The sequence below is a fragment of the Cnephaeus nilssonii genome (genome assembly GCF_951640355.1).
Source record: "Cnephaeus nilssonii genome assembly, chromosome: 18".
Taxonomy (NCBI): Eukaryota; Metazoa; Chordata; class Mammalia; order Chiroptera; family Vespertilionidae; genus Cnephaeus; species Cnephaeus nilssonii.
The window spans coordinates 21,346,637-21,374,500 of record NC_137089.1 but is presented as its reverse complement, the minus strand read 5'-3'; the positions used below and the strand labels follow the sequence as shown (position 1 = coordinate 21,374,500).

The window sequence follows — 27,864 nt, the reverse complement described above, 5'->3', positions numbered from 1 at the left end:
AGAATTATTTCAGGGCATTTTCACCCACTTTTGCAACAAGCTGCTTCCCTTGCATGTAGTGTTCTAGAGCATATGGCTGCCCTGCTGTGCACAGAGTGAAATCACAGCTTTAAAATTTTAGGGATAGCAGAGGCTTCATATGTGGCAGAACAGCATGGTGTTAGATTTGGGGTGCATTGCATAGAATATGTTTCTCTTCATAATTATACCATTGTATTCTAAGTTATGGGCTGTAGTTTTTAGTGTTGATGCTTGATTTTTCTTTGTTTAAAATAGTCTTCAAATGACATTTCTTCATAATACCAAATGAGATTAACATGACAGAAATTCCTAGATTGTTTTTATCCAGAGCTCAGAGAGGTTCAAACTTTTTCTTTTATTTGGCTCATATAAAGGACACGTAGTTCATCAACTCTCCTGAACTTTCCCATTAAAAAGGAATGCAGGCGATGGCTTACTAAAATACTAAAATGATTATATGATGATTGGAATTTCATATGGCAGTTGGCTTTTGCTATGCCTTTTTATTTAATTTGTTCACTTTTTAATATAAAGTATTAAAAGGCTCCAAACCATGCGATTAAACTTGGCACTATCTATACATAATCAATGACATAATCAATATTTTTATTCAATATTATATTTAATTAGTAGAGTTGGTTCTGTTCTATATTAAGTAAACATGCTTAACACGTTAAGCGCCCAGCCTGTTTTGTCTTCCGGATGGAAAGGATAGTGTTAGTCACCGGTGACCGACAGGGCCCCGTTTAATGTGTTAAGGCCAGATATTGTTGACTACTTAACTTTTGACATTACTATTAGCTTGCCTTGAAAAGAAGAAATGAGGACAGAGTACACTAATCCCATCTATTTGTGGTTTTCTAGGACATGCACTTGGGAACTTGATTGAATATGTGCAGTGTTGGTATTCACAGCAGGTGGTGGTACAAATGCTAGGATTGAAATTTCAGAGTCCATGAATGAACATGCTTTGCTAACATATATGTGTAATACCTTGAATTCTACTTAGCCCTTCTCTATTTTTATATCTGTAGAAAGGAGAGCAGTAATCCCATTCTGAGTAGACAATTGGCATGGAGTACCTGTGCTTAAGAAAGACATCCAATAAATGATACTGCCCCCCTGGTGGCACTTTTACAATAAAAAGTATGTTCTCCTTATATAAAAATCTCATAAGGTAAAATATATTTAAACAAAGAAAATAGCACATAATTTTAAATATCTTAGGTATGTGATTTTCTTAGAAATAAAATACATAGTTTAATGTAATTTTTTAAGAAAATTATGGAAACAACTAATATATACAGTTCTAGCTACCACTATTTATATTCAACTCATGTACAAGTTATACCAAAGTAATGTATTGCATTCAGTTCACCTTGAGTTTCTATTAGCCCCATATTTTTTCTTGCCATTTTTACCCTTAATTCGGTTACTCTATAACTTCAGTATAGCAAACTCACTTGCCTTTCCTTTACCTACTTTTTTCTTGTGAATTATCTATGCTTCTTGGGGAGATGGTTTCTAGGAAAGAGCAAATATGTGTAATAGAGGTCTTCAAAACATTTCCTAGGAAACAAGTAAACCACCAGTGTTAGGATGATGATTACTAGCCACCTATAATCTTACTTGAAAATAATCTTTTGAAGATTATAAGAAGGGTTGTAGATAATTTAAGAGATGCTGTTTAATATAGTTCCTAAAAAAAAAAATCAAATCTCTAACGATTTCCATGTAACAGTGGTATATCCATCAGAGTCCATTTGGAAACAATGGAACAAGGGCTACTTCAAGGAGCGTTTACTTACAAGAGGATTATTTCTCAATGAATGGATGCAAGGGAACCACAAGGGATCATGCTATAACCTAGAGTAGCAGCAGCCAGGCTGTTACCATTCCCAACCCATTGGGATGAGGGGAGAGAGATGTTGGACAGAGAGCTATGTATAGTTGGCTGGCTTGAGAGGACTCATTACCTTCAGTGAAGGGTCCTAGTCCATACCAGTCAATGTAATGATGAGGGACACAGTGAAATAATCTTCCTTTCTTCCCACTCTCCATCCTCCTGCTAGAATTCCCCAAGGGATAAGGGAGTCTGTTGATAGAGTCTAGTCTAGTGCTTCACAAACTTAAGTGTTAATAAGATTCACCTGGGGATCTTGTTAAGCCATAAATTCTAATTCAGTAGGCGTAGGGGTGGGGGGTTTGATTGTCACTGTTTCTAATAAAGCCCCCAGGTGATGCCAGTGCTGCTAGTGCAATGCCACCGTTTGCATAGCAAGGTGTAGCCTATTCCAGTGGTCGGCAAACTCATTAGTCAACAGAGCTAAATATCAACAGTACAACGATTGAAATTTCTTTGAGAGCCGAAAACCGACTTCTGCACATGGGCCACGAAGTTTCAATCTCACTGTACCTGCACGTGGTATTTTGTGGAAGAGCCACACTCAAGGGGCCAAAGAGCCACATGTGGCTCATGAGCCATGGTTTGCCGACCACTGGCCTATTCATACCAACCTGCTGTACAAAGAACAAGGAGGAGAATAGGTCTAGAATGGAATATGGGCAAAATAGAACATAGATGGGTTAAGACAGTAGCCATGAATTTAGCAGTATAACCCTGCATACAGCTATGAGAGCCATCTACACTTGATTTAAATAGAATCCAGGTAATGATACCAAGACTTCTAGTGAAGAACTTGAAAAAAATATAATAATCCAAAGTCAGAAGGGGTGAGGGGATATTATTATGCATTAAAGTAATTTTTCTGGATTTTTATATAAAATGTCTTGGTGTACCAGTAAAATTTGTAATGGAAGAATATACTCCACTGCCCCAAGTCTGATGATATTAATTATCTGTGTTCACTATTATTCAAGCAGTTACTTCTTTCCCAATTAGTGTTGTGCTAGAAAGCATTCTAGTGCACATATGTAGTCTCTGACATTGAGTGTAATTCAAGTATGTGACATACAATTACTTTATTTATTTGTAGTAAGAATTTTTAAAATTAGGCCTTTAGGTGTGTTTTTGTTGTAGAGATAATATGAGGACTTTTGCCTAATCTTCATATTCTCTTAAGGCATCCATGTGAAAACCAGGGACATACTTAGTATCCCCCCAAAAAAATGTTAGCCATTTTTCATGTTACATTTTATAGTGAAATTATCTTTGGTAAAAGTGACTCATAAAAAAACAAACATAGAAATTATAAACAAAGCAAACAAAGCCATTTCTGTTCAAAAGAATATGACATATCAAAATAAAAAAGGGCCGCAAGGAAGTGAATGGAGGGGGACCTTCATATTTAACTGGAGGACTAAAGGTAATAAAAACGTTTATTGGAAGCTGTGAGAAAGTGAGAATTAAAACTTAATTAGGTTAAAAGTCTGAGACAGTTTCAAAAGTGTTAAAAGTGTCTGCAAACCTATCAATGGTAACTCTTGCTATGTAGAAATTTTATTTGCTCATTATAAGAACCCTCAAAGAGAATATAAACCCCCCACATTTCTCATCCTGACATTTTACAGCCCACCATAACTGCAAGACCTGCTTACGCCAAGTATTGCACGTACATCTACTGGTATCTACATAAGTGTGATGGATTCCTGAATTTGTTTCATTTCTGGGAGGAAAAGAGCCTATATAAAAATTTTAATCTTCATTTAAATATTAGTTGTGTGATTTTCAACCAGTTTTTTATTCCATCCACTTTCTTTTAAATAAAAAGTAACAAAACCAATTCAATCTCCATTTGTAAAATTTAACCATTTGATTTTATAAAATGTGATGTCTTCTTTTAAAACTCACCACTTCATTTAGTTTTCCAAGAAAAAAAATTACACTTATTTTTTAGTCTAAAGTGGTCGAAAAATAATATTCCAAAAATTTAGGCTCTGGGCTTGACTAGACACAAACTTTGAGACCAGGTAACTTCAAAATCTTCTTTTATAAAAGTGAAAATAGGACTGTTACATGAATACCTTAAAATATGCTGAATATGCATATGTTCACAAAACCTAATATAATTCAAGGATGTTTCTTTATAGTCATACAAAATTTACTATTTTGACCAATGGATTTGGGAGATTTCTAATTTTATATACAAAATAAAATTTATGCCAGGCCACGGTAGCTTAGTGGTTGAGCATCAACCTATGAACCATTTCTGGTCAGGGCACTTGCCAGGGCTGTGGACTCCATCCTCAGTATGGGGTGTGCAGGAGGAAGCCACTCAAATGCTTCTCTCTTATCATTGATGTTTCTATCTTTCTCCCTCTTACTTCCTCTCTGAAATCAATAAAAAATATATAATAAAGTTAGAAATCCAGGGGAAGTTTCTACACAATGAAAAAGACAACACAAAATAATTGAAAAAAGTTGTGTATATTACACAACCAATTGGAAAGGCCTCAGAAACTAACTTTGTCTTAAAATTGTAACTGAGAATAGCCATAATGAAAATAACATTTACTGAACTCTTGCTATTTACTGATTCCTAGAATTTACTGTAGAATTTAAGCATAATGCTAGAATATATAATTGATTTTTTTTCAACTAAAAATCAGGCATCACATAAATTTTATACTTACATTTTATATTTATACATTATATAGCGAGAATAAATGCTAGCCAAAAATTAGCATGTTAGCTTAAATAGAAGTTAGGACTTAAGAAAATATGGGAATGTATGAGCCATATTACTTTTCTCTAGTGATTTTTTTTAAAAAAGGAGACTACATTACATTTTAAATAATTATAAAATTGAATATACATCATTTCTTGCTAAATTTAGTTCTAATTCCATCATTTTAAATTTGAGAAAATTTTGGATCTTGCATATCTCTAACATGTAAGTTTGAACAATTGAATCTTTTAGTGCTTTTGAGCGTTAGTTGTACCACTACTTTTCTCATCAAATGATGGCAGGTATTTGTTGAAAGAATTATAAAGCAAATATCATTTTATCAGAAATTTGTAGAGAGTGGTAAACTTTATGTGAAAGATGGTAAAGCAATCACCACAAGAATACTAGCTAGCTTTTACTCTGTGTCCGTATAGTTTCTTTATCTTTTTTCTTCTGTGGATAATATGGAAGGAGTGACCAAACAGGTGGCCTCCATGATAAATATGTTCTAAAGAACTGTTTTGGTTGAAGCATATGAAGAAACCCTAGTCTAATATAATGCAACATATTGTATGTAGAGGCAGATAGAAGTTGGGATGGCATATAGTTTTTTTCATTTTGAATAAAAAATTTTAAATAAAAATTTAACATGAAATGAGTTTATTATTTATTAATTTACTTAGAAATAACACCTTAAAATGTGCTTTTAATTTCTAATGCAATTGATGTTAATAAATATAAGCCACATAAACAAGAAGAAAAACAAAAGCAAAAGAATTGTTTTGTTTTGCCAGTACAGGGTATAAGAAAAAGTGTTAAATTGTAATGTTTTTAAGCCCATAGCAGGGATCCACCATTAATTTTTTAAAAAATGATGAAAACTTATCCTCCTAACACAGTTACATACTTTTGTAATTGCTAAATACATTTTAATCTTCGAGATAGAGTTGAGAATTCTGATTATATTTGTCTTTTCTTCTTCCTTTGGTTCAGATTCTACACCTGAATACTTAGTGGTAAATGAAAGAATCTCTTAGAGAAATAAAACAGAAAAATTAAACAATGTACCCTGTGTATTATGAGGCTAGACACAGGTCTTCCAACTCTTAATCCAGTGGCGGAAATGCCACAAATAACGCCCTGGGTTTTAACATTACACTGACCTATGCTGGAATTACTAGTTAGTGAGTCAGTGATAGATTACATTTCTTGTTATCCATTTAAACAAATCTACTGTCAGTAGTGACATGTGCCATATTTTCAAATTCAAATACACATTAGTTTTAATAACTAAAATGAAAACTAAAAATCATTTTATCAGTATAGTTCATTGAGTATAAATATAAAGGTAAAATAATAATTAATTCAAAATAACAAGTAGGGATTATTCATCCAGCTTTCATGATATCAAATGCAATGGGAGAGAAAGGCATTATTGTCCATTTGAAAAGTTAAAATAAACGACAAGATACAAACCACTTTCTAAAAAAATTATTTTTCAGAAAAGTTATGATCTGATTTGATCACACATTTGTAATGCAGCTATTGCCACTTGCAAGATAAGTTATTGTAAAAATAAATACTATAAATTTGGAAGGTTAAGATAAAATGAATATTGCATTGCATTCATTTTCTCTTGTGTTAGAATATCATCTAAGGACATGAAAGGGGTTGGGGATGTTCTGTGTTCTGATAACATTTACTAAATAATGCCATAATAAATAAAGGTCTGTGAGACCTTTCCCCACATTATAAAATATTTCTATTATGCTAAAAAAATCATATCAAACCTAAAAAGCAGTGAATACAACAAACAAAAGTGCTTAGCTTTTGAAACAAAGAAGAAAACAAAGGAAGTGGAGGCTTGTGCATGTCTATGTCTTGCATTTAATGAATTTTATTAAATAATTGTTAGAACATATATAGTTTCTATGGTTTTAAAAGTAGCTTTGAATATAAAAATGCTTCGCCTTGAACATTCTTTATCAGTTCCTCCCTTCCTAATTTATGGTTAGTAAAGGAAATAAAGGAAATTCTTTCCCCAAAAATGCCTTTGTTAAGTGAGCCTGGATTTACAGTATTGCATTTATTTATTCAGTCGTACAGTCATGCAAGTGCCACACATGTACAATACTATCCCTTCATTTCAGAAGTTTTCCCAAATATACGGTGGCAGAAGATGATTTGACTTTGGGTGATGGGCACACAATGCAATATACAGGTCACATATCATAAAAATGTACACTTAAAATTTATGTGATCTTATTAACCTATGTCTCCTCAATATATTTAATTTTTAAAAATGTAAACACAGTACACTGGAAGAAATTGAAACATAAAAGACCACAACATACTTTATCTTTATGATAAAATAACTTTTAGATGCTTATTACTGATATACAACTATTAAAAATGTCATTTTAATTTTATGTTTAATATGATTTATAGATGCCCTAATTGCTTGATCATGTCCATATTTAATGTATATACTGTGTAATACATAATAAAATTTACATTTTTATAGCATGTACTTCAGATTTAACATTTCATTGATAAATGACTTAGAGCAGGGTCTTGCAATTGGTAATTGAAATATTCATCCTTTTTATATATTCAAAAAGAGATGCACATTGTGTTCTTTCTATTGAAATTATAAAAGCATCCTAAGTATGGATATATCATTTAACATTTAAAATCTTTGTGAATTTAAACTTTGCGTCATTTTCAATTTACTCCTTATCATCTCTTACAGTAGATACTCTCTTGGCCTTCCATCTTCTGCATTTGTATTACAATATTTATAATATTAACTTTCAAAAATATTGATTTTTCTTTTCAATTTAAATTGACAAATGCTTTATAAAGGAAACCTATAAAGTTAAGTCCCTTTAGAACCAGGAAGTTATTTCAAACTTTTTGGTCTGAGGTGACACCTTCTTAGCTAGGTGTTGGCCCTAACCTCACCCAACCAAATATTCAAGTTTAGATGTAAGCACATCACAGAAATGTACCCTTTCTACACACACACACACACACACACACACACACACACACAGCTTTTGTAGTGTTCAGCATCTCTTATTCCTAGTAACAGCATTATCCAACTGAGCTCTTTAACCATATGGACTTTTCTTCAATTTTCTTCTGTGGGCTTACAATCTTTTTTAAATTTTTATTTGTTTATTAAAGAATCACAGATTTGTGTTGGAACTACCATGAAATATTCAGATTCATTTGTAATACTTAAAATTAAATCTTAAAATGAAGAAAAAGTAGAGGTAGAATTCCTACTTATAATACATGTTTGAATTGGCAGAAACGACAATTATGCTTCAAAATACAAAATGCAAATTTTGTTAAAAGGAATTTTAAGACAGCTAGAACATTCACAAATGGCAGACACATAATTTAGAGCAGTTGAAAACTCCAGTAGAACTAAACTTTAGCTTACCATAAGGGTGGGTGTGTGAAAGAGAATTACAACAAAAAGCACAACTTGAGAGAGTTGTAGTCATTTTTACACTATAAATAAAGGGTCATAAATAATCTCAACATTGTAAAGAGACTGAACAGTCCTCTGATCATAGCTTCTTATTTTTAAGAGAAGAAACCAAGCTCTGGCCTGCGACTTTCAGTGGTTAGAGTATGGATGGGTCCCATGCACCAAATGGTATGTCAAGGGCAGGAATATGGTTGGTTTTATCCAGCCTGGTTGGAGATTGGCCTGTTGGGGTGCTTGCAGGAGGCTACCAATTGATGTCCGCCCTTCTGTCCCTCCCTCCCTCCCTCCCTCCCTCGCTCCCTCCCTCCCTCGCACCCTCCCTCCCTTTTTTCCACCCTTCTTCGCTCCCTCCTACTCTCTCTAAAAAATCAATGGGAAAAATATTATTGGATGAAGATTAACAAAAACTAAAGAAAGAAAGAAAAATAAAAAAGAAACCAACGTAAAAAGGCAGATTTTTTTCTAAAACCACACAACTAATACTTGCTAAGAATCAGGTCTCTCTTTCTCTCTTTTGTTTTTATCCTCACTTGAGGATATTTTTCCGCCCATTGATTTCTAGAGAGAGTAGAAGGGAGGGAGGAGGGAGGGAGGGGGAGAGAGAGAGAGAGAGAGAGAGAGAGAGAGAGAGAGAGAGAGAGAGACATCCATATAAGAGAGAAACATCAATTGGTTGCCTCCCACACCTGAGGATAGAACCTGCCACCACTTGTCCGTTACCAGGAATCAAACCCGTGACCCTTTGGTTCCTGGGCCAACACTCTGACCACTAAGCCAAACCAGACAGGGCAAGAATCAGGTCTCTTTAAAATACTGCCCCGGTGATCAGTTTCCTCTTTTAAAAAAAGTAGTATGGATAGATAGTTATCTATATATTCCAGTAGCCCATCAGATCCTGTCTCTACCTTTCTACTTTTGAAAATATTAACAAGAAAAAAAAATCACCATAAACTGTTTAAAAACCAATAAAATATCCATAATTGGGTACAATGAAAAAGTGCAGTTAAGTGAAATGGTCATTTTAAACTAACAAAATCAGTTTTGTTTTTCTCAAATTCATGGCATGAATAAAACCTAATTGCCTGTTGTTTTTGCCCATTATTTCTACCTATAAGCCTCATAAAGAGCAATATGTAAAAAATTCTAAGTTATAATTTAGGAAAAGTTAACTATATCTTGCATACTTGTTCAGGCTGTTTTTTGTTTTTTTTTAAAGAAAATTATATTTAAATATCTTGTTAGATAAGATTGCATATCTATTTTAATTAGCGGGGTTTCAATTAAATAGGTTTTATTTTACTTGTTATCATTAAATTTTTCAATAGTCTTCTGAACTATGGTTTATCAATTTTAAAAATGATATAGCAACTTTAATCAATAATTTTTACTTAAAAGGAAACAATTCTTTTTTTTTTCATCCAAAATACTTTAAAAAATGTTTTTAGAAAAAGAAGTAGTAGACATTTTAAGATTAACTCCAAGTAGCTGTAATTCAGTTCCACAAATTTTAAACAGGATGGACTGATAGCAATCATATTGTCAAAAGTAATGACTTGAAAGGAAATGGTTATTGGCAGAAATATTAAAGTATATTTTAATTTTTCCAGTTATGCCATTTAATAAATGTGTCCTAACATTTTAGTTAGGCTAAATTACCTAAAAATGCATTAGTTTATTTTAAAGACCAAGTTCATTAAATTCTTCACACTTTTATGTATCAGTATTTTAATTTTTCCAGTTTAATACATAAAATTTGAAGAATTCAAGTGGTTTATGATAAAGTATTAATATTTTGCTCTCATAAAAACCTTGAATAGTATTAAAAAATACCTACACATGTATGCAGGAGTCTCCCCACAGAACACTTAAAAATCCTTCTTTACTGCTTGGTATTTTACTACTTAGTGATTATATTGCTAATTTTTCTTTTCTAAAATTTTCTTCTGGGTACCCTATATTAAGCTTAAGAAAGCAGTTTTTTTTTTTTACTTGCATAAATCCATGCTAACAAAATTTGTTAACTTGAATTTCATTTTAAAATTGCATATCCTGATACATGTTTTTGTTTGTTTTCTTAACTAGTGAAAAAGGCCATAGATTTTAAATCTAGAGGATTTAAATTGTTTCCAGGGAAAGACAACAGCAACAAGTTTTCTATCTGTGAGTGTACCCCTTTTTTGTTACTTTCTCTAGTGCAAGAGTGAAGTTTGTGATGTCTGTGTTGTTTGTGTGTGTTTTATAAGTTTGTATATTTACCAAATTAACTGCATTAATATCTATATAACATGCATGATTTTTATTCAATATCTTATTGTATTTAAATGTGTATTGAGTTAATGGATTAATATGATAAACTCCCAAGCTCAGCTTATTTCAAAAGGTAAATAAACTCTTTTAATTTAGTATGTTGATAATACTCTAGTTTTGTAATTTCAGGATGTGAGATTTAAAAAAAAAAAAGGAATGAAATTCCTCAAATCAGGGGTTTCTTGTAGGAATTTTTGTTTCATCATATCTAAATTTCAACAAAATTGCTTTTCTAAGGAAAGGCATTAATAACAAATTTTCATTTAAGGAAAAAATATATACTTTGAGTTTAAATATCCAAACCTTTTAACTCAATAGTCTTTTGTGAATTAATTCTGACATTCATCCATGAATCTTATTAGGAATCACTGAATGAGTGCAGTTATTTACATTACTGTACATAAACATAAAAATTTTAGGAGAAATATATATACTATATATACTTATAAGTAATATATTATAATATAATTCAGTAGCAGTTTGTAGAAATTCCTGCCTTGCTGTTTATACAGATAGATATTATAAATTTTGAAAGAAGTCATTTATGACATAGCATCTGACTTCTCCAATAACATGTTGGTAGTAAATAAGATTAGTTACTGTAAATAATGTGTTATTTTAACAAGAGTATATTTTAGGATTGTTTTTTATTTATTTCCAAATCATCCGATAAAATTAGTTTAACACTATTTCTTTAAATATTCATTGATTATAGTTCTATCAAAAAGTACCTACATGTTTTTTGCTTTCTATATATAACAGACAGTGACACAAATTGAGCAGTTACATCAAGTATCTAGAAATAAATTTGGAACCTGCATGCTATAAAAAATTTTTTAAGTGTCATAATTTTAAAATGTGATTTTTATATTATGTTAGATTTGAAAATACTAAACCAAAAATGGTAGCTAGTTGTTGGAAATTCTTTATCAAATTGGATTATCTGTTAGGAAAGCACTAAACAGTTCATTTTAAAGTGTTTAGCTATATAATGATGACTTTTGTTATATATTTGGGTTTCAATCATATTTTCAAGTTTGATATGTCAGTGTTTCAGGAAAACAAATAGTGCAATAGTATTTTCATTAATTATTTGATACATTCTGGAAAGTAAGATATTTTTTCTAGAATAGAAAATATAAACAGAAAAAGTCAGATATAATTATTCTGACATATTTAATTTCATCATGTCGATGGGAAATAAAAAAATATTTACAGTGTTAAATATTAGGTTTACTACCTTCATTTCTAATATTTTGTCTGGCCAATATAATTATTTTGGAATTATTGGTGGAATTATAAGACATGACTATTCACCTTTTCCTCATTTTGGCTACACTGCTATTTTATATGCTACCTGCTTTATACTTTTATATATGCTAGAAAATTCAAGCTATTTATACTAAAATATATTAGATTTATTAAGACAGTAAGATGTATGTAACTCTGTATACTTGGTATATTGTCTTAGTGGGCATATATATTTTGTTCATTGTTTTTGTACATGGATTATGAGGATAATCAAGAAAGGAAACAGACATAACAGTATTTAGGGGGTATGGGAGTGACCTAGATTAAAAAAATTCTTTAAAGAATATTTGCTTTAAAGTTTTCAATAACGTTAATAGGCCAAAAAATGTTAATATGAAACAAAAAAAAGTTAATTTATTTAATAATTTTATAACAAATTTTGTACTTCTCTATTGTATTTTATGTGAAAAGAAAAATACTCTTGTACTTATTTATTTTTATTTTTGAATATAAATAATCTCACATCAATCAAAACAAATTATGCCAAATTTTATAGTCACAAAATAACAAGCCATTATTTTACATTTTATTTTACTATAATTTTTTTATCTAATATTTAATCACTAATCTCAAAAATATATTCTCTATGGCTGTTTAGAGAAGAAAGATTATATTTCAATTTTATCATTATTATATATTTGTTATCAAATAAGCATTTGAGGTTTCGTTTCTTTGAGCTCATTTATTTAACACAGGACCAAATAATTTTAAAAGGAGGCATTTTTATCTGACACTCACTTTCAAATGAAAAAAAAAAAAAAAGGAGAGCTTGTGGTCATTGTAAAAACAATAAATTCTGTTAGTGGAACTGCCAGAAATGAGCACAGTTGTGCAGGACATGAACTACGCGTACTGCCAAAGCATGCCTTTCCACAACAGCACCTGAAAAGTTTATCAAGAAACAAATTAATAAGAGGTTCGGGAAGCTGCAGGTAGTCCTCCTGGGGAGCATTTGGTTGTTTAGATGGCTAATTCCGATTCTTCTAACTTTAGTGAGTGAAATTAAATAGTCTATATTCCTCCTTTGTTATTCTTCATCAAAAAGAGTCCATTTGCTGAGAAAGGAAAAGTATATGTACAAGTTCTTATACTTAAAAATGTGGGATTTAGTGAACTAGAAATCTTGCCCATTTTTCTACTAAATTCTTCTAGAATATTCAGGTGTAATAAAGAAAATGTGAGCTTCCTATAATGCATCATTTTGTTTATTTTTTTTCATCTTCTTCAAATCCATACTTTCATTCATTCATTCCACAACTCTATTTGAGCTACTTCTCCATTGCAGCACCATGCTAGAAGGTAAAAGAGTAAATGAATAAAGTATAGTCTCATATAGCAATTTATAAATACATATAATAAGGACACTTCAATGTTATAAGAAATGACAATTTATTTGATTTTTAAAATTCTGTCAATTTTGTCCTCTCTTTTGCCACAGATGTTTGGGGAAAAGAACTCATGTTGAAATATTGATAATAGTAATAATACCCTTAAAGATCAGAGCAAAAGGGTATGCCTCATAGTGATGCTCTTTTCAAGAGGCAGCACCCTGTTCATGTATTTAAACTTTTAAACAATACTTATGTTCTTACCATTCTGCAAGAAATAAAAGTGATCAACCGCCCCACCAATGTGGCTCAGTGGTTGAGCATTGACCTATGAACCAGGAGATCATGGTTCAATTCTCAGGCAGGGTACATGCGTGGGTTGCAAGCTCAACCCCCAGTAGGGAGTGTGCAGTAGGCAGCTGATCAATGATTCTCTCTCGTCATTGATGTTTCTATCTCTCCTTCTCCCTTTCTCTCTGAAATAAATAAAAATATATATTTTAAAAGTGATCAATCTGTTCAGTTACCTAAATAGCATTATGTAGTGGAAGCATCTGATTAAATGAATGCTAACTTCATTTGAATGTCTTGGCATCACTAGCTATGGACAATTATGAAATATCTAAATATCAGATAATTAAGCAATTATACATTTTGTTCTTTATTTTTATTTTAAATGTTTTTAATCAATGAACATTAAATACATGTATCATGTAGAAGGTTTCCTGTTATCTTTGCATTTTAAATTGAGAAGTCTTTTCCATATTGCACACGTTCAAAAACAGTGGTCTAAAGGACAATCCCAAATAGACACAAATAATTGACAATTAAAATCATAAGATCTGGGATTAACTAAGTGAAAATGGTTAAAGTAATATCTATTCTCTGCTTTTTAAGATAAAATGTCTAGAAAGTGTTTTCAGTTTTAATTAATGATACTGTTTTGTCCTGGTACGATTCCTAGACAATATATAGGACTCAAGAGTTAAGAATAAAATTTCTTGAATTAATCTGCTAAGGTTTAAACCAAGATTAAGCATTAACTAACAGTATGACTTTGGAAACATTTCTAACTTCTCTATGCCTCAGTTTCCTTACCTGAAGGAAGTGTATAATATTAGTAGACACTCTTAAGATTGTTGTGAAGAGTAAACGAGTTGATACATGTAAAATAGATGTAGAATAGTTCCTGATACATAGTTAGTGCTATGTAGGTGTTTTACCTATCATAAAAAATTATACAACCTAGGCTTACTTTTTGAGGCAATAATGACAAAAAATGAAAAAAAAATGTTTTATTATTTTTATTTCAAATAATGTGTTGATAAAGTACTTCTAGATTATTAACACATATAATATTTTATATATTGTAATTTAATGTTATATATTGTAATATAATAAAGTAGGTAAGTATAGTCATACCACTTATTTTCCTTCTCTATCTCATGTTAAAAATTATTTAGCAATAAAGGAAGATGCTTATTCTTATAAAATATATAGTAATTATTATAAAAGCCATTTAAAGATAGAAAAGATAGCGCTTCCCATAGAAAATACTTGACTCATTGAAAATCATATACAAGGATATAGTCATTAATCATACAACTAGGACATATTTACTGGTACGTTATTAAGTCCTTAAGTCCTTTTAAGTATTAAAATAATTGTATTAAAATAATTATAAGTATTCCCATTATATTTATCAGGGATATACTATTGTGTACCTATGACTAAAGCATGTGAAACTACTCTTTTATAATATGATAAAATAACTTCAAAATTAACTATACATTTTCCATGTCATATAAAAAGAGGGATGTGAATAATCTGGAAAAAATGAAAGGTTGTATTTTGTAAAAAGTAGTACAAGAGATGAGTCTTGAAAATTAAGTAGGATTTTAATAAAGTGGAAGAAAGGGAAAACATGGAGATATGGAGAAAGCACAAAGAAGAATAAGCAAGGCTAACCACTTTTGTCACCATGAGACATTTTTGATCTGTTGGATATAACAAGTAAAATTGCAGAATGATAAAGAATCTGTTGCACTTGAATTATGGACGTGTCTTGATGACCAGTGGAAAATACAATTAATACACTAGAAATCCAGAATAATAGAATTGAACAGTTATAAAAACTGTGTTTGAGAAAGTTTAGTCCTCAAATAAATGCATTGGAGCTGAGTAATAATGGAATCACAAAAGCATATTGGTCAGGTTGGATTAGAGCATGCACGTGAGGTGACAATAAGAATTTTGTTGGTTTAGTACAGTGGTCGGCAAACCGCAGCTCGCGAGCGAGCCACATGTGGCTCTTTGGCCCCTTGAGTGTGGCTCGGCATTAGAACCACTTCTTCAAAATAGACTCGCCCAGGCCGAAAACCGACTTCTGAGCATGGGCCACGAAGTTTCAATTGCACTGTACGTGCGTGCCCACATGTGGTATTTTGTGGAAGAGCCGCACTCAAGGGGCCAAAGAGCTGCATGTGGCTCGCGAGCCATGGTTTGCTGACCACTGGTTTAGTATGTGATTGAAGGAACAAGAAAGGAACTTGGAAAAGATGGCAAAACCATACATTGAAAGTCATGAGCAAAGAGGTAATTTTTCAAGCTGTGAGGAAAATATAAACTATAGATAACTATTGGTCAGTGCCTTTGAATTTGTTCACTATATGTGATATCAACAAAAGTAACAGAATAGCCCCCCCAAAAAGAAACAACAACAAAAAACAAAAAGTAAACAAACAAAAAACCAAAGACAGGTAAAATAGAATTAAATAGCAAGTCAACAGACCAAGGAAACATAAATATCACATGCTTTGCATGGGCCAATGAATATATAATATAGTCAGCAGTAAGAGTATTGTTTGGCTATGGCTATTTAGGAAAGTGATTTTTTATAGAATAAAGGATACAAAAGTAAAATTTAATATCTAATTGAAAATATGTCAGCTTTATTAGAGCCACGACTGTTAGGACATCATCTGACAATTATCTTGCTATCTGATAAATCAATGTAAGCACATTGACTAGTCTGAACTAGATGATGCAGGGATCCAGTTGTGCTCAATATTGACTTTACATTAGAATCACTTGGAGGGTTATTACAAAGTAAAAACAAACAAAACTGATGCCAGGATCCTGCCATAGAGTAAATACATTAGAGTATTTAGAGGTAGAAGTAGCCATCTTTATTCTTTAAAGAAAACTCCACAGTGATTTTAATCCATTGTGTAAGATGAGAACCATTTACAAGGTTTATATTTTTTTTTCTTTTCTGAAATCTCTACTGAAAGATACTATTCTTTTCTTTTTACAAAAATTAATTAAATTTATTGGATTGACATTGGCTAATAAAATTATAAAGGTTTCAAGTGTACAATTCTATAATACTTCATCTTTATATTGCATTGTGTGTTTACCACCCAAGTCAAAGCAGATAAATTGATGAGCAAAATAGAAGTTATTCTCCAGTTTATTATACAATTGAATTCATGAAATGATATCAGTCAGATATTTTAGAACTATCTTGTTTAATAATATTTTCATTAAAATATCTGTCTTAGGAATTTATCCAATGTGATCACATTCACTGAACATATTAATTAATATTTCATTAACTGGATGTTCTGAAGAAACTACTGAAAATGTGTACAATGTCTAAGTAAAACATAGTCATGAAAATTGCTAGAGGATACGTCACTATTTTGCTTTTCAGCATTATGTTATAACTAGAGGCATGATGCACAAAATTCATGCAGAGGGCTTGGTCCTTGCAGCCTCTGTGGCTTCCCTTGGCCCTCACAGCCCCGGCTTCATCCGGAAGGTCGTCCGGAAGGATGTCCGGTCTAATTAACATATTACACTTTTATTATTATAGATAGATTCTAGGCTTTGCTTGGTAATTTGCACCATAATTTTATTTTGGCATTTGTAGCCTAAATTTGTAGACTAAATTGCTTTGTTATAGACCACATAAAAAGTGCTAATAACCTTAAACTTTTTTCATAGTGTCTTATTTTTTTTATTGTACCTTTAGAAATAATAGGTATCCAAATTACACTGTTATAATTGGTTATGACTTTTTTACTGCCAATAATTAATGGAAACTCTGGTATTGATGCCCTGGGAATGCATATCCAGAGATTTCACAATTTAATGGTAATTAAAAATAAATTGTTAACTGTAGATGTATTACTATCATAATAGTATGTCATTTAGAATATGACCATCAAACTTAATTATTTTAGGTATACAAATAGAAAAATTGGTTTTGTATTCATTACTAGATGATAGAATTATATTTTAACTTTGGATATTTAAACTGTAATGGCAAAATGCAGGAATGTATTTTATGTAATTTTAAAAATTAATATCCTTTTCTAATTATATAGGTTTTGATTCTCTTTTTCCTCTTTTCTGTTGTTACAGTAAATGAGGGCGGTATTAAAACAGCTTCCAATTTATGTCCAGATCCAGGTGAACCAGAAAATGGGAAGAGAGTTGGATCAGATTTTAGGTAATATTTAATTGTTTATTTCATTATTTTATTCAAATTTATTTTAATTAAAATGTAATTGATGTGTTACTATTAAAACTATTTCATTATTTTAAAGTATCAAATGAAAAAAAACATTAAAGAGCTTTTTTGGAGTTGAAATGATTAATTTCTCATCATGTACTAAGGGAAAATCATGGGATTTGGGTTTGAAAGACATGAGTTTGAATTTGAGTTCTACCGCTTATTAGTTGTTTGATACTGGGTAAGTCACTCACTTTTGTTTGTCCGAATTTCCTTCTATGCAACATGTAAGTCAAATCTACCACTTGTGATGGTGAGTTTCAAATGAGGTACTACTGCCTGTGAAACATTCCTGCAAACATTTTATATGTATTTTTTAGGAAGTAAACATAACTTGAATATGTTTTATCTCCATCTTAAACTAGTATTAATTTTGTTAATTTTAAATTAAGTTACTAACAACTTGGAGAGTGTATGTTATACTTATGGTAGCCATTATTTTACATTACTAATAAATAACATTTTTTAAATCTTGAATTTTCAGTAGTCCTCTGGTTATAGCATTTTACAAATAAAAATGTTTAAAAATCGATAAAATACTATTAAAAATAAATTAGATTCTCAGCTTTGATAAATAAAATTGATAGTTTATAGACTACAAAATGGTAAGCATTTACATGAATTCTTTATTTATTATAAATTCCCATCGTGTATTTATTATTTTAGCCCCTCTTTACAAATGAGAAAATTGATGATCTGTTTACCCAGCTAATAACTTGATGGAACTGAAATTTGAACTCATTACTTCCTGGATCTAAAACCTGACCTGTTAGTCTCTATATTACATTATATTTTAAAGGCAAACTTCATTCAAATCCCATCTTTGCCATAAACTATCTTGTCTTCTATAAGAGTTTATGTCCTCATATCCTTGAGGGGAAGATTACATGAGATAAGTTATGTGTGGTAGTAATCATAGAGCTTGAAACAAAACAAGTACTCAATGGTAGCTGTTATTATGGTATGCTATAAACTGACTTTTATTAATGTTAATATTTACTTAGCCCCACTATTTGCAAAAATATATGTTTTATTGGAAATCAACTTATTATAAAAGCAATACAGTGAGTTAAATACCATTAAGTGTTGTGGATTTCAAGTCTTAAGATCATCTTTCAATTATGTTTCAAGCACCATGGTAGATGTCAGGCATCAAAAATCCCACACAGGACTACATTATAATATGGTCATTATGATTTAAGAATGTGCCTGGCCGGCATGGCTCAGTAGTTGAGCGTTGACCTATGTATGAACCAGGAGGTCATGGTTTGATTCCCAGTCAGGGTACATGCCTGGGTTGCGGGCTCGATCCCCAGTGTTAGGCATGTGAGAGGCAGCCAATCTATGGTTCTCTCTCATCATTGATGTTTCTACATCTCCCTCTCCCTTCCTCTCTGAAATTAATATGTATATTAATTTCAGAGAGGAAGGTATGGTGTTTTGGAGACAAGGTATGGTGTTTTGGAGACTAGGAGATAAGGGTCACAAAATGCTAACATTGAACTGGTTCTAAAGGATTACTAGAATCTGGTATAGATAGGAAGGGGAATTCAGAAAAATTATATATTCTTTATCTATATATAGTTATTATGTGTCCATTATGTGCCTGGCCTTGTACTAGAAACTGATAAAAACAGACATAATACATGCCTTCCATAGTTCTTATAATTTAAAGGCAGAAAATAATAAAAAATAAAACGAACACGTGTAGATGTAATCACAAATTTATAAGTGCTTTAAAGTAAAAAAAAAAATTAAAACTGTGTTCTATGAGAGAGAGAAGAAAAATGTCATGGTGGGAGCCCACCCAATTTAAGAAGGTCCCACTCTCATATTTACTGGAATAATTCCCCCCCATATTTTGTGTATATATTCATTCTTTGATGGACTTTTTAAAAATTGTTGACACTATTACATATGTCCTTCATTTTCCCCACCTTTGCCCACTCACACCTAGCCCCCAATCCTTTTCCTGGTCTTCACCAGACAAAGAAGGGAGAGCCTCAGAGTGAGGAACAGCTTGATTAGCTGTTCCAGGAAAGTAAAGATCAGAGAGTCTAAATTAGTGAATGTTCTTGGGAGAAAAGCATAGAATGAAGTTGAGGAGATAAGAGGGAAACCAGATCTCTTTTGCAAAGGAAGCTAATTGGCAGCCATTCAGCCTAATAAGAATTAAATATATTTTTTTAAACACAGCATTTTTATAATGTGGGAGCTAATATTTAAAAATCAACCATTTCTCTCTCTCTCTCTCTCTCTCTCTCTCTCTCTCTCTCTCTCTCTCTCTCCCTTACTCATTCTCTCTCACTCACTCTCTCTCTCTCTCTCTGACACACACACACACATACACACATACACACACACACACAGTTTTTGCACTTCTTGTTAGACTTGGCAACTGAAACAAATGTATGTTCATGTTAACATCTGGTAGGACCGGTGAATAGCTGCTCTCTTTGGGCTGAGAAAGCTTTTGCTGCTTCACCATGGTCACCCCTAGGCTACTTCAGTCATTTAGGTCACCTACCTGTTATGGGAAGCTGTAAAGAGTTGTAAGAGGGTGGCCTAGTGCAACTTATATTTTCAGTTGATCATGCTTTATATTTTAGATAGATGGATTCAAGGAAAGAGAAGTTTTAGTTAAAAGGCTTCTGAAGTAGTCTGGGTATATGAAGGTGGAGACTTGGACTCCAGTGGTGATGACAGTAAACTAAACAGATTTAAGATAAATTTTGAAGTTAAAATTCTCAGTATTCAATGATAATTCGATGTAGAAAGCAAGGAAAACAAAAAATAATGGAGATACCTTTTTTTTTTCAGCTTAACATTGTTAAAATGGAAGTCCAGAGGTTTGAGGAGAAAAATCAAGAGTTCGTTTTTGATATTGTAAACTTCAAGTGATTTAAGTATTTTCAAGTGGCAATATTAAGTTTGTAGTTGAACATAATTGATATTCAGAGATTGATTATAGGGAGCCATCAGCATTAGATATTGTAAGGAGTATTAAAGCAACATGAGTAGATGACATTAATTAGACTATGTAGAAAGACAGGAGAATCTATGACATAGTCCCAAAAATCGATGCTATTTGATGATCTGATGGGATACAAGGAGCAATCAAATCATGCTTATGAGTGGCAAGAAAATAGTAGTGAGTGGAGCAAGAGTAGGAAGTCCTTTTGAAACAGATTCATAGATAAATAGGAGACTGATGGCTGCCAGAGAGGAGGGGCTCTATGGGGTCTGGATGAAAAAGGTGAAGGGATTAGTAAGTACAAATTGATAGTCACAAAATAGTCACAGGAAGGTAAAGCACAGCACAGTGAATATAGTCAATAATATTGTATTAACTATGTATGGTGCCAGGTGGGTGCTGGAAATATCAGGGAACACTTTGTAAAATTCAGGATTGTCTAGCCACTATGCTGTTAACCTGAAACTAGTAGAAAATAGTAGTAAATGCAGGCTGTAATTAAAAAATAAGTTTAAAAAAGTTAATACCTCCCCCAAATAAAACTAAAAATAAAAGGGTTAAAGGAATGTTGAATTACTATTAAATATTTTGGAATGATGAGAACAGAATAGTGTCCCTTAACTCTCCATCCCCACAAATAGAGGTGAGACTGGTTGTTGGATTGAAGTGCCAGGCTCTACCCTACAGCTACAAAGGAACTCAAGCAAGCCTTCCTGGTGCCCTTACCCATGTAATACTCCAGTTCTTTCTGGTATCAGGCCTGTGCATGTCTGCAATTTAGCAAACATACAGGCCAGGGAAGGAAGTGAATATCCGCAACCATTTAGTGTCCCTTGACTCACTGATTTAGATCTTTATTTTTAATTTTTTTAAAAAAAGATTGAACAAGTCTTCCTCTAAAACAAGTATATATTATTGCAAGTGAAAGAGCATGGAGTCTGGAATCAGATAGACCTAATTTCAAATCCTGTCATTCTTTTTTGACTTGGAGAAGCTAATTATTCTCCCCAAATTTGTTTCATTTTCAGTACAAATTGAAATAGTAACACCAAATTGTTTTGCTATAGTGGAGTACTAGATGATCTAGCAGTCAAAAAATTGCCTAGTAAAGCACCCAGGATAAAGTAGAGATCAATAAATGATAGGATACTTGTCTGTACCTTTTTCTTCCTGATTTTCCTGTGATTTTTCCAATAAATTAAAATTTAAAATTATTCATTCTTCCCCAAAGTCTGTAATCCATTGATTCTATTTCTTCAATATCATTAGCTAATTCTCTCAAATTTTCATTGCCTCCATCTTACTAACACCCTTAAACTTCTCATCTGTACACCAGCAATGGTCTCCTATTCTATTGTAAGTTGTATTACACACTTAGCTTTCAGATAGATTCCTATTGCATAGCCACTGCTATTACAAAGACTTGCATTTCCCCATAGCTGATTGAATTAAGAAATGGTTTAATATCAACTATCGCACAGACATATATGTTAGCTTAAAAGCACTTGTAAGACTATTATTTTGTTTGCTACTTCTTAAAACATTCTATGTTTCAATGTTTCTATTTTGCTGATGAATACACCTGTATACAAGAAATTTGCACACTTAGCAATAGTAAAGACAGACCCTGAGCCCAGGGCTCATAGCATGCTATTTGGTATTCTTCATGCTTATACATTTACATTCTAGCCTTTAACTTCCTCCTTAATACAGTCCAAAATCCAACTTTCTGACATTATATTTCTAATTCAATCACATTGTGTTACAGAATGCTAAACTGTCCTCTCACAGAAAATAAATCAGTTGTCTGATATGTATTTTTAAAAATAAATGTAAAAGAAAATTCTATGTCCTTAAACTAGCCAGTTGCTTAAGGCAAACTTTTCTTCCAAATGCCTCCACTCTTTATATCAGTCATAGAGCACATGCTATTCTCTTTCTAGAATGTGATCTTGCCACTATGGCCCTATAATCTATCCATTCTTCAAGTGGATTTTTATCTTTCTTGGTTTCTCATAATGTGTACTAATGTTCTCCTGGCTCATATGACATAAATAATATTCACTTATGTGGTTCTGTTATTGTCATACTGGAACTTATTCTATTTCTTGAAGGCAGATACCATCATATTATTTTTTCATCACCAAGCCAAAACCAGTTTAGGTGCTTAAGAAATCTTACTGAGATGAATCTGAGTAAACCTGCATTGCAACTTTCTTCTCATGTTTCTTCTCATAAGACCAGTGATGTTAAGATTTATCAGATTGTTATTGTCCATATGGAAAGCTATGGACCTCTTTAGAAGTTCTTTAAAATATATATTAGCTATATCTGAAAACAAAGATTGATGAAAGCATAAATATTCTATTATTGCCTGGGCCCAGACTGTTCAGGACAATATGACCATATTAAAATTCGCCCTTATTTAAAAAAAATCTATTTTGCATTTTATAAATATACAGAAGAAACACTGGGACTTGATTTATGAAAGTTATGCCAATTATGTTATCTAAACTGAGTGTACATTTAGGAAATATGAAAATACAATGGCTAGGAAATTTAAAAAGAAAATAAATAACATATTACAAGACTTAGTACTTACACTGTGTATTCTTTCTGAGGGGATTAGCAGTTTGTATACACTTGTCTACTATCCTCATGATCTTCTTATTACTGAAGGGGAAAAACAAGTTGTTATTGAAATGTTATGATAAAAAGTAATAAGAAAAGGTGATACAAGGAACTATTTGAAGGCACAGGTAATTCAAATGAAGGTAATCTTTCATTCTAATAAAGTTTAAGAAATATATATTTATTCATAAATATATTTAAATATTGTATTTAGGCCCTGGCCGGTGTGGCTTGCTGGTGGAGCGAAACCAGGAGGTCAGGATTCGATTATCAGTCAGGGCACATGCCCAGGTTTTGGGCTCAATACCCAGTAGGGGGGATATAGGAGGCAGCTGATGTTTCTCTCTCTCATCAATGTTTCTATCTCTCCTTCTCCCTTCCTCTCTTTCTAAAATAAATAAAAACAATAATAATAATAATAATAATAATAATAATAATAAACTATGGATAAGGCAAGTATTTCTGCTTGTGTGAGATGGGAATACTTTTCTTATACTAATAGGAATTCAAAATCTATTAAAATGAGAAAATGGGATTTTATGCCACACATTGTTAAATGACATTTAAAAGAATAAGAATAAAATAAATATTAAGAATCACTTGTAGTGTTGCCATTAATGACGAGAAAAACTTAAATATCAAACTCATTGCCAGATCTGTGAGGCTTCCCATGCTTTATTTAAACAGTTACTCAGACCTAGTATTCTGTAACATAAACAAATACTCAGATTTATTAAGTATATGTGATTTTTATTAAAGAAAACACCCTTATAATGGTGGAAATGCTATGTGACTTGAACAAAGTGGGAGAAATGATATGACCTTAATTATGTAATACTAGGGTCCCAGTGCACGAATTCCTGCACCTTGAAAGGAACTGTGGGCAGCGAGGCTGCAGTGGGCACAGAGGCAGTCTCAGTCCATCTTCCTCGCCCCCACCTGGGCCCTTCCACTGCGGCCCCTGGTCCCATCTGCTGGCAACCCCGCTCCCGCCGCCGCCTGCACCCTCTCATAATCTGGGACCCCTCGGGGGATGTTGGACTGCTGGTTTTGGCCTGATCCACACAGGCCAGGCCGAGGGACCCAACCAGTGCATGAATCTGTGCACCGGGCCTCTAGTATGCATATAAGATCTTTGGTTAATCGCTTCCCACTCTCCCCCCTCCCCTTTTCCCTCTGAGATTCATCAGTCTGTTCCATGTTTCCATGCCTGTGCATTGAGCATCTGCCCCTTGGTGGTCAGTGCGTGTCATAGCTACAGGTCTAAGGGTCACTTAGGCTTTTATATATATAGATAGATACGCATAACCCATGGACACAGACAATAGTGTGATGAAGGCCTGGAGTGGGGTGGGAACCAGGTGGAGTGGGCAATGGAATGGGACAAAAATGGGAGATGTGTGTAATACTCTCAACAATAAAGATAAATAAAAACAAAACAAAACAAAACAAAAACATCTTCCTAATTTAAGCCACTATCATCTCTCCCTTGAACCATTAAAACAGCACTAAATTATCTGTCTTCTACTATTGTTACCTATGATGCATTCACCAGAGATCAGTCTGAGTGATTTTTTCAAAACACAGATCTGATCAACAATTCTCTGCTTAAAATCCCCCAATAATTTCCCCCCTTGGACTTAGAATAAGATTGGTACTCTTAAAAATAGTCCTTATAGAACCTGCTCTGGTTTTCCCTCACTGAGCCCATTTTGGATTATTCTCCTCATATCCCACTCTGATCTAGCCATCCTGGCCTCTTTTTTGTTTTTGAAACATAATCAGGCTTATTCTTACTTGGGGTCCCTTCTGGCAGATGCCTATACCAATAATGTCTCTTTGTTATTAAGATGTCAGATTAAATGTAACTTTCCTAAAGAGTCATTTTTTATTAACTTTATTTTTATTGTTGACACTATACAGATGACCACATTTTCCCCTCCTTTGCCCACCCACCTCCACCCAGTCCCCACCCCACCCCACACCCACCCCCTTTCCCTTGGCCATCACCACACTGTTATCTGTGCCCATGGGTTGGTTATGCATATATGTTCTTCGGCTAATCCTTTCACTTTCTTTCATCCAGGCCCCTTCCCTCATCCCCTCTGACAGTTGTCAGTCTGTCCCATGCATCCATACCTGTTTCTGTTTTGTTTGTCAGTTTATTTTGTCCATTAGTTTCCTCTAGCCAAGATCTGGAAATAGCTAGAAAGTATTTTCTGACCCCGTAAGACATTTCTCACTCTATCTTTGATGTTATTTCTCTATAGTATTTGTTATGGGGTACTGTTCCACTTGTTTATTCATTTGTTTGCTATCTCTGTGCTGATCCATGATCTGATTGCTCTCAAATTCACTCCTAGACCTTCCCTGCTCTGCTGTCTATCATGGGAGAGTTAGGGAATGAGCCTTGTAGGCTCAGTGTCCTAGGCTTCTTGCTGACTTTGACCAGTCATAGACACTAGCTTGAAACTGAAAGATGTAAAATAGGGGGATTCCAGGCTTATCCTTATCTCCTTCTCTCTCTCTCTCTGCCTTGGTGGCTCCTGGACATGGCTGGCTCAACAGTACTGTCACTTAAAAACAAAAACAAACAAACAAAAAAACAGCAAAACTAACAACAACAAGTAAATCCATCCCCTGAGATCTAGTTACACTAATCTCTGAGTACAGGCTGTGTTTTTAAGTGCCCCAGCTCTTTCATTGCCTAACTATAACCAATGTCTTATATTAAATTGCCTCCCTTGGAAAGGCCTAATGTGATTTCTATTTTGCATTTGGATCTTCACTGATAGAGTTTGTCTATCCCCACTGGGATGCAAACTCAATGAGAACAGAACCTGTCCTGTCTGTTTTATCTATTTATTGGCATGCTTATAATGTGTGGTTTAAAAAAGAAAACTCTTCTTTTTAGCCTAGCCCCAGAGATTAAGGTAGTTGCACCTAGCATAATGAGTTTAACCTTTTTAACAGTATACAAAACAAGCTTTCATCAAATCATATTTTAGAATTATAAGATCTCATATTAGATAAAATTTTCAAGTAGTTTTTTTTTCAGTGAGCCTAAATATAGTTTTTATATTCTTTTTTCCAAAGTACTTAGAATCAAAGGATAAAAAAGAGGGCAGATTCTAACACTGAGCTAGGGCTACAAACATTATAGTCATTCAATTTAATGAACATTTACTACATGCCTACAATGTGTCAGACATATCAATTGCTACAGATACAAAGATAAAAAGGGAACTTTTGATTGTATAGAAAAAAAGTTTATGATACACTGTGAAACGTGAAATTACAGATTTTTAGGGTGAGAGTGGGCCATAGGCAGAAACACAGATCTCTGTAAACCATACCATTGTTGGATGTAAGTACAAAGTGGAGAGGTAGATACTGCCCATGGAGGAGATTGCCAAGTAGACAAGGGATTTGGATATATTCCCAACTGATGGAATAACAGCATGAATTACACATTACAAATACTATATAATTTTAAACAAAAAAAAGGGAAAGGCAGAATTATATATCATAAGGTAACTTGTTAAACTCTATTATATAAGTTATTACAAATAAGGGAATACCCAATGACCATTTTACAAATGATTAATTTTTCCAAATAACAAGAATTGTGGAAGAAGTACTTTCTGACACATATTCAGCTTCTCAGTAATGAGAATTAGGCCTGAGCTACTTGCTATCTTTTAAAACATTTTTCTTCATAATTCTTTGTATATTAGTTTTGAATCTTGTACTGAATGTCTCATGATGGTGAGATGGCTGCTATTCCTCTTGTTCTAGATATCAATCCTCCGGATATAAAAACTAAGAGTAAAGAGTTTTCTCTTTTTGAGAACTTACGTTTTTGTTCAGGAAGAAAAGTATTAGCCAACTGGCAGTTGATTGGCCATAAATGGTTGACATATGCACCTTTGAAATAATCAATAGCCTACTGCAGTGGTCGGCAAACTCATTAGTCAACAGAGCCAAATATCAACAGTACAACGATTGAAATTTGTTTTGAGAGCCAAATTTTTTAAACTTAAACTTCTTCTAATGCCACTTCTTCAAAATAGACTTGCCCAGGCTGTGGTATTTTGTGGAAGAGCCACACTCAAAGGGCCAAAGAGCCACATGTGGCTCGAGAGCCGCAGTTTGCCGACCACGGGCCTAGTGGAATGGGTTCAACATTCCTAGTGGAATGAGATCACGTTTACACTAAGCATGAGTCTCCCCCAGGATTGGCATAGAAAGCAAGAACCTTTACCCATACCCTGAATAAGTCACGGTTCTGTTTAATGGGTAAAGGATAGTTATTGAAAGATTCTATCAGGTAGAGTCTGCCGATATGGACAACATAAAAAGGCTTTATATGGACCAGATCACCGGTCCCCAATCGGCGCAAACACGCAGATTCAAAGAAACTCTTCACTCCACCACAGAAAGGTCAGATTTCGCCTGGGATTAGGAGAGAGAGAACTATATAACCAGACATCTGGAGAAGAGAGACCATGGGGAGACAAAGAAACAGCCCCCATAGGAACGAAAAGCAGGCATCACCAGAAAAGGAAGTAAATGAATTAGAG

The 27,864-nt window shown here is 33.0% G+C and overlaps 1 protein-coding gene across 3 annotated transcripts in view; it reads left to right on the top strand.

Annotated features, from left to right (window-relative positions):
- The window catches only part of CSMD3 (CUB and Sushi multiple domains 3), a gene marked incomplete at both ends in the record, with an annotated part of 911,147 nt that overhangs the window by 346,886 nt on the left and 536,397 nt on the right, over positions 1 to 27,864 (top strand). For 2 of the 3 annotated variants that reach the window (XM_079795926.1, XM_079795925.1), the window contains 2 exons: positions 10,234 to 10,311; positions 17,526 to 17,613. In XM_079795926.1, coding sequence (XP_079652052.1) covers positions 10,234 to 10,311; positions 17,526 to 17,613 — 166 coding nt within the window. The remainder of the gene's footprint in view (positions 1 to 10,233; positions 10,312 to 17,525; positions 17,614 to 27,864) is intronic. The other variant, XM_079795927.1, reaches the window with a different exon arrangement.